Below are 17,339 nucleotides of genomic sequence, written 5' to 3' on the forward strand. Positions count from 1 at the left end.
CGTAAGAGAGATGGAAAATGTGTTTTAGGACAAGTTTCCATCTCACCACTGACTAAAAGTGAGTTAGGAGGGAAATAATGGAATCTTAAAATGTGCTTTTTAAAGTTTTTGTTGTTGATGTTATTTTCATTAGCAACTAAAGTCAGGGGCTTGTGTTTTAAACTTTGCAGAAAGAGCTTTACTTGGCTAAAAATAATTTGATGTATGGATATGATTTGGGTACTGTACAGCTCTAAAACTGATTGATAGAAGAAACTAATAATCTCATTTGCACTGCACAAAACTAATTTCCTTTCTGCCTTCCTTTAAAGGAAAATAAGAGTAGACATTTTTAGTATTCTTTTATTTCCCATCCCCTCCCACCTCATCCCTTCTTTTAGCCTTTCCTTAGGAAAATGACCTAGTACTATCAAAACTGAGATGTGCCATATGCAGGTTTATACACAGCACAGACTGGTTGCATCAGTTTTTCCTTTCTTACACCCTCACCAAGATTACATAGCTCTGTGAGATGTCCTTGGGAGTTGTAATAGTATGGAATGCTGGAGAAATTCCAAAGACTGTTGGTAAATATAGGATGCAATTGAATAGCAGTTAGCTTCTTTTGGTGATTTCAGAACTTATCTTTAAGAAAAAAAATAAAGAGTTAAGTATACATAGCATAGCATGGGAGCTAAAAAGAAAGTGCGGTGACCATGGTTAGGATTTGGATTTGAACTTCTGTCTTTCATTTGCCTGTGCAGGTAATTCAATAAAAGACTAAACAAAGACTGTGCAGGTAATTCAATAAAGAGGAATACGATGCATTTGGTTGATATTTGTGAAAGATCTCTCCTCTGCTTATCCATCATATTTAAAGATTTACTTGCTCTGCCAAATGACCTTTTCTAAATTGTGAGAAAGCTGTCTTTCTTTGCTTTGTGTTTTTAACTTTGAAAATTTTTTTTTAATTAAAAATGAGAGAACAAAATACTGGAAATCCACAGTTAATAGGTAAAGATCGAAACTTACACTTTAGAGCTTAGGAAGCTGATTGACTACTCAGAAGTGAATTTTAGAAGTGCCTGAAGGTTTTCTGTATGTTCTCTTGCAATGTAGCCTATTCTGTATAAAAGACCTTTAAGATGTGATGTTTACAGAGCAAATATCTCAACGAATTGCTTTCAGCAAGCATGGGCACACTACAACACTTTTTATTATCTCAGTAGTTCCATTGTATTTGTTGCAAGGAACGTGTCTGGATCTGCAATCTCTGTCTGTGAGAATACCCCCAGTATAAAACAGATCAGGGGCTAGAAAAGGAAAACTTGGGTGGTGGGAATGTTCTTTTGGAAACCCAAGTTCAATTTTTTCCCCTGAAAAAGCATGAGTCAGTGGAATAACTTAACTCTCATCCCTTTTCTCTGTAGCTTAACCCTCTCTTAAGAAGCCAGAATTCAGACCCATCTAAGGTTCCAGATTCCTTAAATGATTGGAAGAGTCACTGAGGTCATGCTGGAGACTCCTGCCCTGCCTTAATGTCAAAAAGCTAGTGATCTCAGGATTCATTCTTTCTTCATAATGACTGTGTTAGTCTGTTCTTGCATGGCTATGAAGAAATACCTGAGACTGGGTAACTTACAAGAAAAGGGATTGAATTGGCTCATGCTTCTGCAGGCTGTACAGGAAGCATGGCACCAGCATCTGCTCTGCTTCTGGTGAGGGCCTCAGGGAGCTTTCAATCATGGTGGAAGGTGAAGGAGGGGAGCAGGCATCGCATATGGCAGGAGAGGAGGGGGCAAGAGAGCGAGCGGGGTCAGGGGAGGTGCTAGACTTTACAACAACTAGATCTCGGGAGAACTCAGTATCCTGAGGATAGCACCAAGCCAGAAGGGATCCACCCCTATGACCTGAACACCTCTGACATCGGGGATTACAATTCAACATGTGATTTGGTGAGGACATATATTCAAACCATATCAATGAGAAACATTTATTTCACTTCCTGCCATGTATAAAGCTCCATGTTATGATTATAGAAGGTTACAAAGCTGACGCCCACACAGGTCTTTCCCTTCAGGACTCTGACGGGGGAGGTGAGACACACCTGAGAGTGATTGTAGGATGAGAGACTCTGTGATACACCAGGAGCTGTAGAGACATGGCCTCATGGATTTTATAAGACCAAGGGAATTTCATATCAATTTCCCCTGGGGAAAAAAAGAACAATGGGCAACACTGGATGATATACACATGCTGTTGGCTAGAATAAGAAATCTTCTTCCCACCCAGGATGGGCTCTTCAGAGGACATTTAGTCTAAGATTCTCTCCTTTATGCTTCAGGTGTCTGAGTTTGTGGGATAACCAGGTAGCCGTGGTTGGACTAAGAGAATGCATGATTCAGCATTCTACTCGGTCAGTTTTTCCATGGGATTGTCATAGCTTCATGTTAAACTCTATGCTTTGCCACCTCACCCCCCACCTTCATTTTTAACCTTTTAAAAGACTTTCTCTACAGTAGGTCAAGTACTCAATTTCCTCTTTGCACAACTGCTTGGCCATGCTTTGAGCAAACCTAGCATACTCTGAAACTATGAGAAGAGTAGGAAGGGAACTTGTCCACACTTTCTGAGTGCTCACTAGCACTGTTTTCTGATTTACTTCTCACAAATAGGTAGAATATGTATTAACTTCATAAGTGAGTAGACTGAGGCTAAAAGAGGATAAGTACTTTGCCATTCATTCTGCCCCTCTCTGGTTAAAGCCAGTACTTGCATGAAAGTTTGTGCATGTTCCTATCCCTAATAGTAAACCTTGGTTCTTAGAACCCCTCAGCTCAACTTCAGTCGAGTGAGGATTTTTCCCTTTCTTTAGTCTTTAGTTTTCGGTTTCCAGTTGCTTTACTGAGACAAAGACCCTAGAAGTTGAAGAGTCCAGGGTTTACTGCACTTTCCCTGTCATTCCCCCTGTACTTTGTATTCCAAATTACTTTCATCACGGAAGGGTGAAAGTCTAAGTCTTTAAAAAAAAAAAATAGATTTAGGGGGTTCAAGTGTAGTTGTTTTTTTTTGTTTTTTTTGAGATGGAATTTTGCTCTTGTCACCTAGGCTGGAGTGCCGTGGTGTGATCTTGGTTCACTGAAACCTCTGCCTCCCAGGTTCAAGTGATTCTCCTGTCTCAGCCTCCCGAGTAGCTGGGATTACAGGCACCTGCCACCATGCCCGGCTAATTTATATATATATATATATTTTTTAGTAGAGATGGGGTTTCGCCATGTTGGCCCGGTTGGGCACTCAAGTGCAGTTTTTTTTTTTTTTTTTTTGAGATGGAATTTCACTCTTGTTGCCCAGGCTGGAGTGCAGTGGCACGATCTCGGCTCACTGCAACCTCTGCTTCCTGAGTTCAAGTGACTCTCCTGCCTCAGCCTCCCGAGCAGCTGGGATTACGGGCATCTGCCACCACACCCGGCTAATTTTTTGTATTTTTAGTAGCGATGGGGTTTTACCATATTGGCCAGGCTGGTCCTGAACTCCTGATCTCAAGTGATCCACTCGCCCCGGCCTCCAAAAGTGTTGGGATTACAGGCCTGAGTCACCGTGCCTGGCCAAGTGCAGTGTTTTTACGTGGCTATATTGCATAATGGTGAAGTCTGGGCTTTTAGTGTAACCATTACCCCAATAGTGTCCCAGGCTACTTTTCTTTATAAGATGCGCCTAGGAAAAAGAGGGTTAGAAGATTGTTTTGAAATTCGAAAAAAATCACAGTATTGAAAAAAATTAGGAGTCAGCATTGTTAGCTTTATGATCTATATTTTACTTAGAAATAGAGTCTTGCTCTATTGCCCAGCTGGAGTGCAGTGGCATGATTATAGCTCACTGCAGTCTCAAATTCCTGGGCTCAAGTGATCCTCCTGCCTCAGTCTCCCAAGTAGCTGAGACTACAGGTGCACAAAACCATGTCCAGCTATTTTTATTTTTATTTTGTAGGGTCAAAGTCTCGCTATTTTGCCCAGGCTGTTCTTGAATTCGTGGACTCAAGTGACCCTCCCACTCTGGCCTCCCAGATATGTAGTTTCTTTAATTTCTATAAATGGGTCTCAGCAAGAGTTGCAGCTTAGTAGTATTTATTAGATATGTTCTTAAAGAATAGATCAATAAAACTATATATTAAGTAACTTATTTCTGTTTATTTTTTAAAAATAGACTCGATTTTTGGGAGCACTTTTAGGTTCACAGCAAAATTGAAAGGAAGTCTTAAGGATTTCCCACATACCCCCGCCTTTCCCCATGCGCCCCCACTATCACCATCCCCCACTAGAGTGGTTCCTTGGTTACAATTATTGAACCTAAATTGACACATCTCTAGCACCCAAAGTCCATAGTTTCCATTAGGGCTCACTCTGACTTTTTATTTTTAATGGACCTTTCTCTTAAAAAAAAAAAAAAATTACAGTAAATAGAATGAGGGCTCTATACTTTTATCTCTTTTGAAAAACAGTTTTTATTAGGAAAATCTAAAGTGTCTAAACCTGTGACCTTTCTGTGAGCATGTGGCATTTAGTTCCAGGTTTTATAATGTATGTGTGATAAAATGAATATGATGGGGCCCCAGAGAGCCACATGGGGAAAGTTGGAAAGGTTCCAGGAGGCCAGACTATTTAACAGAAAGGAGATGCTTAGAGTGGATTTCACATCAAGTCCATTTTATAGTGGATATTTTGCTCCCTGCTCTAATGACAAAGCAGAGGTATTCCTATTGGACATAAAATATAGGAGGGAGCTGAGTTTGAGGTGGAACTCTACGCCTGTGTGAATGGCTAAAAGATGGAATTTTAACATATGTGCAATGGCTTTTTTGAGAGCTTAAACGTAGTGGATAAATTCATAGAATATAAAAATGTTGAAATGAAAGGGACTAAGAGATCTTCTTCTCTAATCCTATTATTATAGATTAGTGTCAAGCAGATTGTTTACCTGGAATAATTTAGGTGTAGCCTTTCCTAAAGGTAAGAGATGCCTTAAATGAGTGCCTGAAAGTTCTTTCCAGAAGCACGGCTCTGTGGCTATGCAAATTCTGGGTGAAAATGTCATGAGCTTTTAATGTAGGTAAATGATGTGTGTGTTAGAGGTGAAAAAAATGTGTTTCTAGCTCTGAGGAAGTTTAGTGTCAAAGTGTGCTGATATTTTTAACATAAGCTAGATTAGTATATTAAAATAAGCACCAATGGCTGTGGGAATTCAGACAGAAAAGATTACCTGTGATATTAAGGATCAGAGAAGTCCATAGAAAGAGGCAGCATCATTTAAATTCAGCAGTGACTAGATATGAGCATGTTTACTATCGGCATTGAGGATTGCCTTCTTTTTAACTTTTGATTATGAAAACTTTTAGGTATATAGAAAACCTAAAAGAACAGTAGAGTGAGTATCTGTATACTCACAGATTCAACAACTGTTAACATTTTGTATATTTATTTTAACTTTGAATTTATAGATGTGCTTATGTGTGTATGGTGTATGTGTTGGTTTTTCTTTTCTTTTCTTTTCTTTTTTTTGTTTTTGAGAGTTTTTGCTCTGTTGCTCAGGCTGGAGTGCAATAGTGCCATCTCAGCTCACTGCAACCTCTGCCTCCTGGGTTCAGGCAATTCTCCTGCCTCAGCCTCCCGAGTAGCTGGGATTACAGGCACACACCACCATGCCTGGCTAATTTTTGTATTTTTGGTAGAGACTAGGTTTCACCATGTTGGCCAGGCTGGTCTCAAACTCTTGACCTCAGGTGATCCACTGGCCTTGGCCTCCCAAAGTGCTAGGATTATGGGTGTGAGCCACCGCACCCAGCCGTATGTGTTGGTTTTGCAAAAAACCATTGGAAAGCAAGTTACAGGCATCATGACTTCTTTACCCCGATATATCCACTGGCATCTCTTAACACAATTCCATCTATTCTCCTACATAACCACAATTCTATCAAAATCTGAAGAAAATTAATAAAAATACATTAATATCATCTAATTTCTGTTTTTCAAACTTCCCTAATTATCTGTATCTTTTACAGCTATTTTTTTTTCACACCTGGATTTAGTCAGGGTTCACACACTACATTTTGTTTTCATAATTCCTAAATCTCTTTTATTCTACAGCAGCCTGTACGGCCTCCCCCTCCTCATGCCCAATTTTTGTTTCATGACATTGACTTTTAAAAGGATCAGACCAGTTTTCTTACATTTTGCTGATACCGTATCTTGCAAGTATTTTTGTCAACTGGAGATTTTAAAAGTCTTTTAGAAATCAAAATATGTATTTTCTAGGAGATATATTACCAGATTATCTGCTAGCCATGAATATAAAGCCATCGCTCCTGATACACCATTTTCAGTAGATAATGTACTTTAAAATAATCTTTATTTACAAAAATAATATAAGGCAGCTGTAAGATGCTAGAACAATGTAGAAATGCCTAAGGTTAGAATTCTATTTAATATCAAGTAGCTCTGAGATAATAATTTTGCCAAACTTACATTCTTTCCTGTTAATGTGTTTTTGTGTATCATAAAAATTCCAATCATCTATACATGTTGTTTAAAGTTTACTTTTTATTTCACTAGTTATGCATTGCAAATGATGTCCCATAGAATATGTAGTAGAGATTGTTTTTGCTGGGATAAATGCGTACCAAGCCAGCCACATTCTTTCCTAGGTGTTTACAGTGAGACACACCCAAATGTAAAGTGCCTGGCTCAGGGTTAGAAATGTGGCTTGTGCCCACAGAGCAAATATTTTTCTCTGTTTGAGGCTCTCTGGTTAATGCAGGAATTGAATCTTGGCCTCTTGTGTTCTGTGCTTTAATAAGTTGAGGGGAATTCATGAGTAGTAAACATCTAAGGGCTGTCTATTTGAATTTTGGCTTCCCCCCACTGTTTTTCTTGGGGTTGGGGGTGGGTGGGTCATTTCATATTCTTTTCTGTACCTATCAAGAAATCAGATTGGCTTACCTTAGAGGTAAACATGATACTCTGCCAACATAAAGTGATTTAGAAATGTTAATATATTTTACCAAGCCAGAGTTTCTAGCATATGTATTTTAAGCCGTCATAAAACATATACCTGTCATGTTAAGGAATGTGCCCACAGCAAGTATCAAAGACCTGCTGTGGGAGGCTGAGGAGTGTGTTTTGCTGTGTTGCAGGGTTATAACCTGACAACCTCCATGAGGCATGAGTACTGGCAGGGAGTGGTTTATAAATATTGAAGCCATTTTATTTATTACTTTAAGAATTCCTACAAGTAGTAGCTATTCCTATTTGTACATCCAAGTGTCTTGGGGCTCAGGGGGTAATCCTGTGTCGGCAGATGGATGAAGAGTGTAAATCCTAGTGGATCTGCCTGAGTTAGGGAATCAAGTTAACAAAACAATCAGATGAGCAAGAGATAGTCCGTTGGGCTTAATGGAGAACAGAACATTTGGACAGAAAAGTTTTCTGGACATTTCTGGCTTCTTTGAAAGACAAGTTTAATGAGCCTCCCAGCAAGATTGCTGGCTCAGGGTGGAGCAATAAGGCCACTTTTGTTGTTATTTTATTCTTGTGTTGTCCATGGCAATAATGTCATCATTTTCATTTGGTGGGACATCAGGGTGTCAGTAAGTCTTGTTACTATAATAGTAAATTAAATTATCTGTGATTTGGTTACAGGACTTTTGCATCAAGATTTTGTAAAGGAACAAGATGATGGTAGGGTGGTTCCCCACATCTGTCTAAATATTTGTTAAAAAAAGGACAAAGAGTTGTGATTTTTAAGTGCTTTGAATAATTCATATCTTTCCATTAAAAAAAAAAAAAAGGAAGTAACTGGCCGGGTGCGTTGGCTCACGCTTGTAACCCCAGTACTTTGGGAGGCCAAGGCGGGTGGATCACATGAGTTCAGGAGTTCAAGACCAGCCTGGCCAATATGGTGAAACCCCGGCTCTATTAAAAATAAAATTAAAAAAATAGCCAGGTGTGGTGGCGGGTGCCTGTAATCCCAGCTACTTGGGAAGCTGAGGCAGGAGAATCTCTTGGACCTGGGAGGCGGAGGTTGCACTGAGCCAAGATTGCACCACTGCACTCCAGCCTGGGCAACAAGGTGAGACTCCGTCTTCACAAAAAAAAAAAAAAAAAAAAAAGGAAGTAACTGATTATATTAAATGCATATTCCCACCACTTTATCATTCATTCTAAGTAAATAATAAAGTTAAAACATAAGACATGAAAATAAAAGTAAATAATGTTAATAAGAGTAAAGAGGCAGTGTTACAAAGAGTGAGGAGGAACAAGATCAAATTTTAAATTCAGTGAGGCACTTAAGTCATTAAACCTTACTTTTTTCATCTGTAAAATAGACACCATAGGGTTGTTCATGAAGTTGGAATGAGACAATATATTTAGAAATTTAAAAAACAAAACACCAGTGTTCAAGTTCCACTCCTAGTGGGCTTTTAAATTTAATTTAATTTTTTTTATTTGAGACAGAATCTTACTCTGTTGCCCAAGCTGGAGTGCAGGCATGATCATGGGTCACTGCAGCCTTGGCCTCCCAGGCTCAAGAGATCCTCCCATCTCAGCCTCCCAAGTAGCTGGGACTACAGGCACACGCCATCATGCCTGGCTAATTTTTATTTATTTATTTTTTTTTTGTACAGACAGGGTCTCATTGTGTTGTCCAGGCTGGTTTTGGACTCCTGGGCTTAAGTAACCCTTCCGCCTCAACCTCCCAAAATGCTGGGATTACAGGCATGAGCCACCACGCCCAGCCTCCTAGCACTTTCTTGAGTGGACAGTATTGCATAGTGAAAAACGCATGTGAACTGAAGTTACATAGACATTGGTTTAAATTCTGGCTTTGCCATTTACACTGTGCACCTGTGAATGAATGCTTTAATCTCTTTGAACCTTCCTTTCTTCAACTGTAAAGTAGCTTTTATCGTATCACCCTTGTAAGATAAGGCATAGGGCATGGGCTCTGCCAAGACACTTAGGAACTCCAGAACTTGCAGCTTATCAAACCTGAGTGTTGATCCGTTTGGGCGGGAGGGGCTTCTGTGTGTGTGGAATATGGTACCATTGACAGGTCCCTTCTGGAGCATGACCATGGCGTTTCTTTTGCATTTACAGCTGTCTTCCAGAGGGCCACACTGGGCATGGACACCCTTTTCCCTGCCTGGAGGAGCACAGGTGATAGTGTAATTTTCCAGTCACGAAACTGCTAAGGCCATCTCAGGGGCGTGTGCGCCAGGATAGGAGGGCGGCGTCCGAGGACCACATAGCCATGCCTTTTGGTCTGAAGCTCCGCCGGACACGGCGCTACAACGTCCTGAGCAAGAACTGCTTTGTCACACGGATTCGCCTGCTGGACAGCAATGTTATCGAGTGCACGCTGTCGGTGGAAAGCACAGGGCAAGAATGCCTGGAGGCTGTGGCCCAGAGGCTGGAGCTGCGAGAGGTAAGAGGGGTGTGTCTGTGTGCGCATGTGCGCGTGCATGCGTGTTGGGTACGTGAAGGAGAACTCACCGAAGGGACCAGCCATCTGTTTCTTGGCATCTGTCGTGTTTTTTGGCCTAAGCGACGATGTGTTTATAAGAATCCTGTTATTCTTAGCACGGCTGTGATCTTATCCATCATTGGATGGGGAGACTTGTGCTGATGTGAACACCGCGTAGAGCTGCATGGCGTGGCAGGTTTCCTTTTATTTCAGCTGGGGAAGAGGTTTTGGGGGAGTTGAAAATGAGAGACTCTCCCCACCAAAGTCATTTTCTCTCTTTAAAACAATTGAGTGGGTAGCTGGTATTTTGGCATTCTGGCTGCACATTAAGGAGAAAAAACGCCCACATACGGATGCATGCAGCTGCCTTTTTTTTTTTTTTTTTTTTTTTTTGGTTGTTTCTATATTTTCCTCTAAAAAAAAAAACCCCCACCGAATAAAGAGAAAAACCATTTAGAGTGAGCATGACCAGTGAGGCTTTTTGTGGGAGCCTGCAAAACAGAGGTTTTCTTCTTTTTAAGATTCCTCACAGCCCTCGTTGCCTTCACGCCGTCTGTGAGATGGCTTTTAAGCAAAAGCAGGGCTGACCACTTAGAAAGTCATGCTATCACTCTTTAGAAGGGACTTTCAGAGCAGTATGTTGTTTATGACAGCCAAGCCCTTCTGTTTTCAGTCATACAGACGTTTAGGACAAGAAACTTTTGTGAGCAATCCACACTTCAGCATCTGTGTCTTGAGAGCTGTCTGACATATTGAGCAGTGGGGAAGGTGGTATGGTTGAGTGGTTGCCAATACTGAATGACTGCAAGCCCCTGAGGCTGAGACATTCCTGAGGGCAAGGAAAAGCTGTGTGTAATTGTCCTAGGTCCCTGGGCTCTTGGAGAGTCCAAGTGACAGCATTGCCCAGGACCTCGATGACAGAAGAGGGGTGGCAATCACTGTTGGAAGTGATTGCATGTGGCCTCTCTCCACCTGCTTACAAAGGAATGGGGGCCCAGGAGGGTCTTCCTCTCCCCTTTCCTGCTCTGAAAGTCCCTTCTAAAGACGTCTTCTACAGGCTGGCTGTTTTTCTCAGGGAAACTGTTTCACCTGAAATGCATCTGTCTCCTGCTGTTCTTGGTGTTTATACTTTGGTTTCAGTGATCAGGTATTCCTTTTAGGTATATTTTTCTGTGCAGGAGACTGTCTTGGACAATGGATGTATGTATTAGTAGCTTGGTAACTGCCACAGTAGAATAAATGTGTGAAATGTTCTCATCTTGTTGATGGGTAGCTGGCTCTCTTTTTCTCGTTGGTAACACATTAGGATACACACATTTAAACACACATTTGCATGTATGCCTGGGCATAAAGGAAAAACAAATACTGATTGGGGAAGAGACTTGTCTAAGTTCTTATAGAAAACTAGTATTTTTACTTTTAAGTACTTCCAGTCACTCAAATTAGAGCAACTAATTATTCCTCATATGCATCGGGGGACAGTGTAGCATGTGGTTACAAGGATAGGCATTGGAATCTTGGTCTTGGGTTCAGCTTACTCTTCTGTCATTTATTAGCTGGGTGACAATGGAAAAGTTACTGAATCTTTTGAGGCATAAGTTTCCTACCTATAAAATGGCAATAATAATGCTTACTTCACAGGGCTGTTGTAAATATTAAAAGAGTTCCTGTATGGAAAATGTATAGTGCTGTGTTTAATAATTTATAATTGTTCAAATTTGAGAGTCTTAATAAACAACTTAAAAAAAAACATTTTTTGTTAAAGAAAATATTGAACAACCATCTTGTGCCAGGCACTTTTTTAGAACTTGGTGAAATGAAGATAAATAAGGTACAATTTTACCTTCAAGACATGCACAGAACAATAGGGGAGTCCAGCCTTTAGATGAACAGTTAATATCGAATGTGGTCCAAGCTAAAATAGAATGCAGGGGTAGGCCCAAAAGGCGATGGCTTCCTTAGTGTTGTGCAGTGCGCAATCCAGCCCACTGAACACTGCAGTCTTGCTGGTGAGAGTGAAAGAGTTGATGGAAGATGAACAAAGCCTTTACTCTGAACCAAAACTTGAAGGATATGTATGAGTCCAGCAGGTAGAAAAGAAGACCATGTCATCTTTAGTGTGGGGGACTGGATTATCAAAGATCCAAGGATGTGAAAGAGCAGCCAACATTTTGGGGGCTGAGAAGGCATCCCTCTGAATCACTAGGTCAAGCTAGAGTTTATAACAAATGGTGGGGGGTGTGTGGAGATGTGTATGGTAATAATGGCTTTCAGCAGACTATTGGTTTTCTCAGTGAGAAGGCAAAAGTCAACCCTGGATCATCCCACAACTACCTTATCACAAAGAATAAAGCAGTGCATTGCCAAATGTGTGCCGTAGTGTGATTCACATTCCATTGCTGAGGTGGGGTTTGTGTTTAATACTGACTTTATTTTGACACGTCCTAATGGGTGCATCCACATTCGACCAAATCACTTTCTTTTTGAATTTTATGCTTTCCTTCCATGACAGGTAACATTGAAGTTGTGCCCTTTTGGGAATCAATCCTCTGGATTCTCCTGAATTAAAGGATCAGATAGAGTAATCTGATACTTTGTTCTTCTTTTGCACACACACACCTTAAAGAAGAATGCATCCTCTATCCAAAAGCAGAAGTAAGAGGAGGTGAACTCAGGGTCTGCTCCTCATACCTTGAATTTGTATTTGGGTCATTTTTCAAATAGAGCCGATGCTGCTTTAGAGGAGAAGGTGACAGCCAATCTAAAATATAACAAAAAGTTTAGTCTTTTTTGGGAGGGGTGTTGGGGCCTAACTCTGTTGCACAAGATGGAGTGCAGTGGCACGATCATGGCTCATTCAGCCTCCACCTCCTGGCTCAAGTGATCTTCCTGCCTTGGTCTCCCAAAGTGCTGGGATTACAGGTGTGAGCCACACACCCAGCCAAAATATATTTAATCTTTTTTTTTTTTTTTCCAGTTGAGACAGGATCTTGCTCTATTGCCCAGACTGGAGTGCACTGGTACGATCATGACTCACTACAGCCTCAACCTCCTGGGCTCAAGTGATCCTCCCACCTCAGCCTCCCAAGTAGCTGAGACTACAGGCACATGCTACCATGCCCAGCAAATTTTTAAATTTTTTGTACAGATGGGATCTCACTGTATTGCCCAGGCTGGTCTCAAACTCCTGGGCTCAAGTGATCCTCCCGCTTCAGCCTCCCAAAGTGCTGGGATTATAGATGTGAGACACTGTGCCCAGGGCAATATGTTTAGCCTTTATGAAGTCTTGGAAACTAGATTATGGTGGATATTTGGCTTTGCCATTAGAAGTAGTTTAGGTATAGCATAAATTTTGTAATAGCTTTATATTAGGAAAGGATGTATGGTGGATTAAAATTTTTTTATTAAATTTTTTATTTACATTAATTGTTTTGCCACTAAATTTTATTAGATAATTTTTAATAGACTTTATTTTTACTTTTAAGACTTTGATTTCTTAGAGCAATTTTAGATTCACAGTAAAATTGAGAGGAAGGTACAGAGAATTTCCATATACCCCTGGCCCCGTGCATGTACACCCTCCCCCACTGTCAACATCACCCCCCGAGTGGTACATTTGTTATGATTATTGAACCTACATTGACACATCATTATCATCCAGAGTCTGGAGTTTACATTAGGGCTTACTTTTGGTGTTGTACATTCTATAGATTTGGACAAATATGATATGCTGCTATTTAACGTGGCATTCAGAAGGATCCAGGCCTGGTTCCTATTGTCAGCAAACAGTCATGCTCTGGGAAAGCTGAATGTGATAGGGTCCCTGCTCCCAGAAACCAGATAGGGTCTTTGCTCCTAGAGTTTAGAGAACAGGACAAACAAGAAACAAAGCAAAGGGAACGGCTTGTGCTGCGTACAGAAACAGGAAAGAACATGGAATTTTCAGGGAAAGGCGGAATTCAGTTTGCACTGATGTGTGTGTGTGTGTGTGTTAGAATTTTCAGGGAAAGGCAGAGTTCAGTTTGCACTGATCTCTGTGTGTGTGTGTGTGTGTGTGTGTGTGTGGAGGGGAATTTTCAGGGAAAGGCAGAGTTCAGTTTGCACTGATGTGTGTGTGTGTGTGTGTTGTTTATGTGTGTGTATGAAAGGGTCATGGAAGGGAAGGAGGGTAAAGGAGGAAGGGGCAGGATGGAGTCTGCTTTTGAAGGGTTTGCTGTGTCTGCCTAGGGAGTTTTAACTAGATCTATAGGATAGTATTTCTAAAATAAGTTACAAAGGATGATTACCACCTTTTGATTGTGTATACTCTGCTGAGCAGTTTCCATATATCAGCTCATGTAGTTCTCATAACAAGTCTGTGATGTGTCCCTACTCTTGTTGTTCCTATGTTACAGATGGGGAGGCTGCAGCATAGGGTGACCTGCCCACAGTCACTGGGCTGGTAAGTTGTGAGGCCGGTTCAAACCCTGGCAGCTGACGCCACTGTTCCAGTTCCCAGAGACTTGTAGTGGGGGAACAGGGAGTATGGTAAAATGCTTTGGGAAACATTCTTTCCTCAATTCTATAGTAAAAGAAAGAAAACGGTGTTCCAGTAAGTGTTTCACAGTTATCCTAGCCTTCCAGAAAATACTCTTTTGAACTATGTGGGGAATAAAACATTGCTGTGAAGTGTAAGGTCATCAGAGGACTCCAAGGAGGAGCATGACATGGTTACCTTGCATGTTAGGTAAAGAACTCAGTAGAACTCAGTAGTAGAAAAGAGTGGGGATCGGCCAGGCGTGGTGGCTTGCGCCTGTAATCCCAGCACTTTGGGAGGCCGAGGCAGGCGGATCACGAGGTCAGGAGATCGAGTCCATCCTGGCCAACATGGTGAAACCCCGTCCCTACTAAAATACAAAAAATTATCTGGGCGTGGTGGCACATGCCTGTAATCCCAACTATTTGGGAGGCTGAGGGAGGAGAATCGCTTGAACCAGGGAGTTGGAGGTTGCAGTGAACCAAGATCGCGCCACTGCACTCCAGCTTGGTGACAGAGTGAGATACCGTCTCAAAAAAAAAAAAAGAAAAGAGTGGGGATCAGCTGGGCACAGTGGCTCATGCCTGTAATCCCAGCACTTTGGGAGGCTGAGGCGGGCAGATCGCCTGAAGTCAGGAGTTCGAGACCAGCCTGGCCAACATAGTGAAACCCCATCTCTACTAAAAATACAGAAATTACCTGGGCAAGGTGGTGCATGCCTGTAATCCCAGCCACTCAGGAGGCTGAGGCAGGAGAATCGCTTGAATCTGGGAGGTGGAGGTTGCAGTGAGGCGAGATTGAGATTGTGCCACTGCACTGCAGCCTGGGTGACAGAGTGAGACTCTGTCTCAAAAAAAAAAAAAAGAAGAAAAGAGTGGGGATCAGAGGGGAGGAACAGAGATGCCAGTGGGCACAACTGTAAACCTGGCAAGAGGTCATGAGATGAACTGCTTAGGAAAAGTGTGTTTTCATTGTTTTAAAGATGAGGGAAAAATCAGGGATAAGTTGCTGCTTGGGAGCTCTATTAACAAAGACATTCCAGAGATATAGGAAGCTCAGAAAATCAGAATTCTGATAATGTCATTATAATATGTCTGGATCAGTGGGTTTAACCCTTTTCTGCAAATCTTTGGTAGAACATGGATGTGTAAATGGAGCTGGGCCTTTTACAGAGGAGACAGGATATCTGGAGCCCTATCTCAGTTTGAAAATAACTAGCCTAGGTTAAGGGAAAAAGAGTTAAAACACTGGTGCCTTATGACTGATTCTCACGGTTTAAAAAAGAAGTACATGAAAACACAGCAGAGTTTGGTGGCTAGGAATGTCAGCTTGGACCAAACTGCCTGAGTTTGAATCCTGGTTCTGCCATTTACTAGCTATGTAACCTTAAATAGCTACTGAAGTACCCTGTGCCTCAGTTTTCTTATCTGTAAAATGGAGATGGTAATAGTAGCCACCTCTACAAATTGTTGGGAGGATTCAGAGAGTTAGTTTTTCATAGTTGCCACAGTATTACAGTGCCTGGCATAGGAAGCACTCGATGTGGCTGCCTTCTTTGCAAAACACCACCCAAGCCATCCAGCCTCTGCCATGACACTTCCAGAGACTGGGCTGTCACCCTTTTGTAAGTCTGCTTGTTCCATTTTTAGATGACTTTAATTATTAGAAACTGGGGCCAGGCCTGGTAGCTCACAACTATAGTCCTAACACTGGGAGGCCAAGATGGAAGGTCACATGAGCTCAGGGGTTCAAGACCAGCCTGAGAACATAGTGAGATCCAGCTCTACAAAAAAAATAAAAAATTAGCCAGGCATGGTGATGCATGCCTGTAGTCCCAGCTACTTGGGAGTCTGAGGCAGGAAGATCCCTTGAGCTCGGGAGAACGAGGCTGCAGTGAGCTATTAACATACTACTGCACTCCAGCCTGGGTGACAGAGTGAATCTCTCTGTCTCTCTCTCTCTCTCTCTCTCTCTCTCTCGGTATAGATATAGATATAGATATAGATGAAACTGTGATCTTATATTGAGTTAAAATAGCAAAGTCTTTCAGTTCCTCGAACAGCTAGGATTAATTTAAGGTTGTGCTGTCCAATATGGTAGCCACATGTGGTTATGGAACATGTGAAATGTGGCTATTTTGAACTGAAATGTGTGGTAAGTGTAAAAACACATCAGATTTTGAAGACATAGTATGAGAAAACTAAAATACTCATTAATTATATGTATGTTTGAGTACAGGTTGCAATGATATTTTGAACGTGTTTTAAATAATATTTATTAAAAGTAATTTCACTTTTGGTACTTTTAAATCAATGTGGCTTCTAGAAGATTTAAAATTAAATATGTAACTCACATTTGATTTCTGCTGAACAGTGCTATTCTAAGAAACGCAAGGGGGGCATTTAATGGTAATAGTGAGTATAAGCATTCTAATAAAATGTAAAAATATGCTAGAATAACCTTGGCTCTACTTTTAACTTAACAAGTGGAAGAAGGATAAATGATATAACAAAGGCACCTGAGATACCCTTCAGTTCATTGGTAAACCCTATTTGAGGTAGAGAACTGCTCTGGGGAAATCCAGTGCTCTGGAGAATGGTGACTTTCATAACTCTCGGCTCTCTCCTAAGGCTAAGCCTAAGAGCCTTGGTTTTTAAAAGAGTGTAAAAAAGCTTTTAAAAACCAAACTATAATCATTTCAAAGAGTAAGTCCTTATCCTCTAATTTATCCCCGTTTTCTTTTGCAAATTTATATTTTGATCTTTACTAAAAGCTGTTTTACCCAAAGCTATCACTACAGTAGAAATTTTCCACATTTTGCTATTTTCATAATGACTAGAGATTATAAAGATAAGAAACTTAACATGCATTTCCTATTATCACATAAAAGTTAACTTACATGAAGAATATTTCTGTGGTTTGATTTCATGCTAATCTTTTGGCAATTAATAATTTATGTGGGATTTGGGGGGTACTCAATTAAATGCAACACCTCATGCCCTGGCAGATAATAGTGGAATTCTGCTGTATTTTATAGCTTGTTTAATCACGTCAGTATATATGTGTATTTGCAAAGGATTAAAATAATCAATGCTGATTAAGAATCGACTGAAGAGTAGACTGCTGGGGGAGATTTCTCATCTTTAAGTTTTGTGTTGCTTTTTGTCTTTGTAAAAATGACAGTGTGAAACATTATTAGCTTAATGTCAGTCCTAGAATGTAATGGCACCGGCATCTCCATTTTCTAGGTATAGAGATTGTGGGTGAACTATTCGCCAGTCTTAACTTGTACGTCTTCATCTTTCTGTGTATTCTAGGTGAGTCGTAC

At 41.0% G+C, this 17,339-nt stretch overlaps 1 protein-coding gene across 1 annotated transcript in view; it reads left to right on the forward strand.

The window, feature by feature from the left end:
* PTPN14 (protein tyrosine phosphatase non-receptor type 14) overlaps positions 1-17,339 on the forward strand; it is a 201,730-nt gene that overhangs the window by 77,738 nt on the left and 106,653 nt on the right. The window contains exon 2 of the mRNA XM_054658780.2: positions 9,129-9,456. Within this exon, the coding sequence (XP_054514755.1) occupies positions 9,283-9,456 (174 nt within the window). The 5' untranslated portion in view covers positions 9,129-9,282. The remainder of the gene's footprint in view (positions 1-9,128; positions 9,457-17,339) is intronic.

This window comes from Pan troglodytes, chromosome 1 (genome assembly GCF_028858775.2).
Source record: "Pan troglodytes isolate AG18354 chromosome 1, NHGRI_mPanTro3-v2.0_pri, whole genome shotgun sequence".
NCBI lineage: Eukaryota > Metazoa > Chordata > Mammalia > Primates > Hominidae > Pan > Pan troglodytes.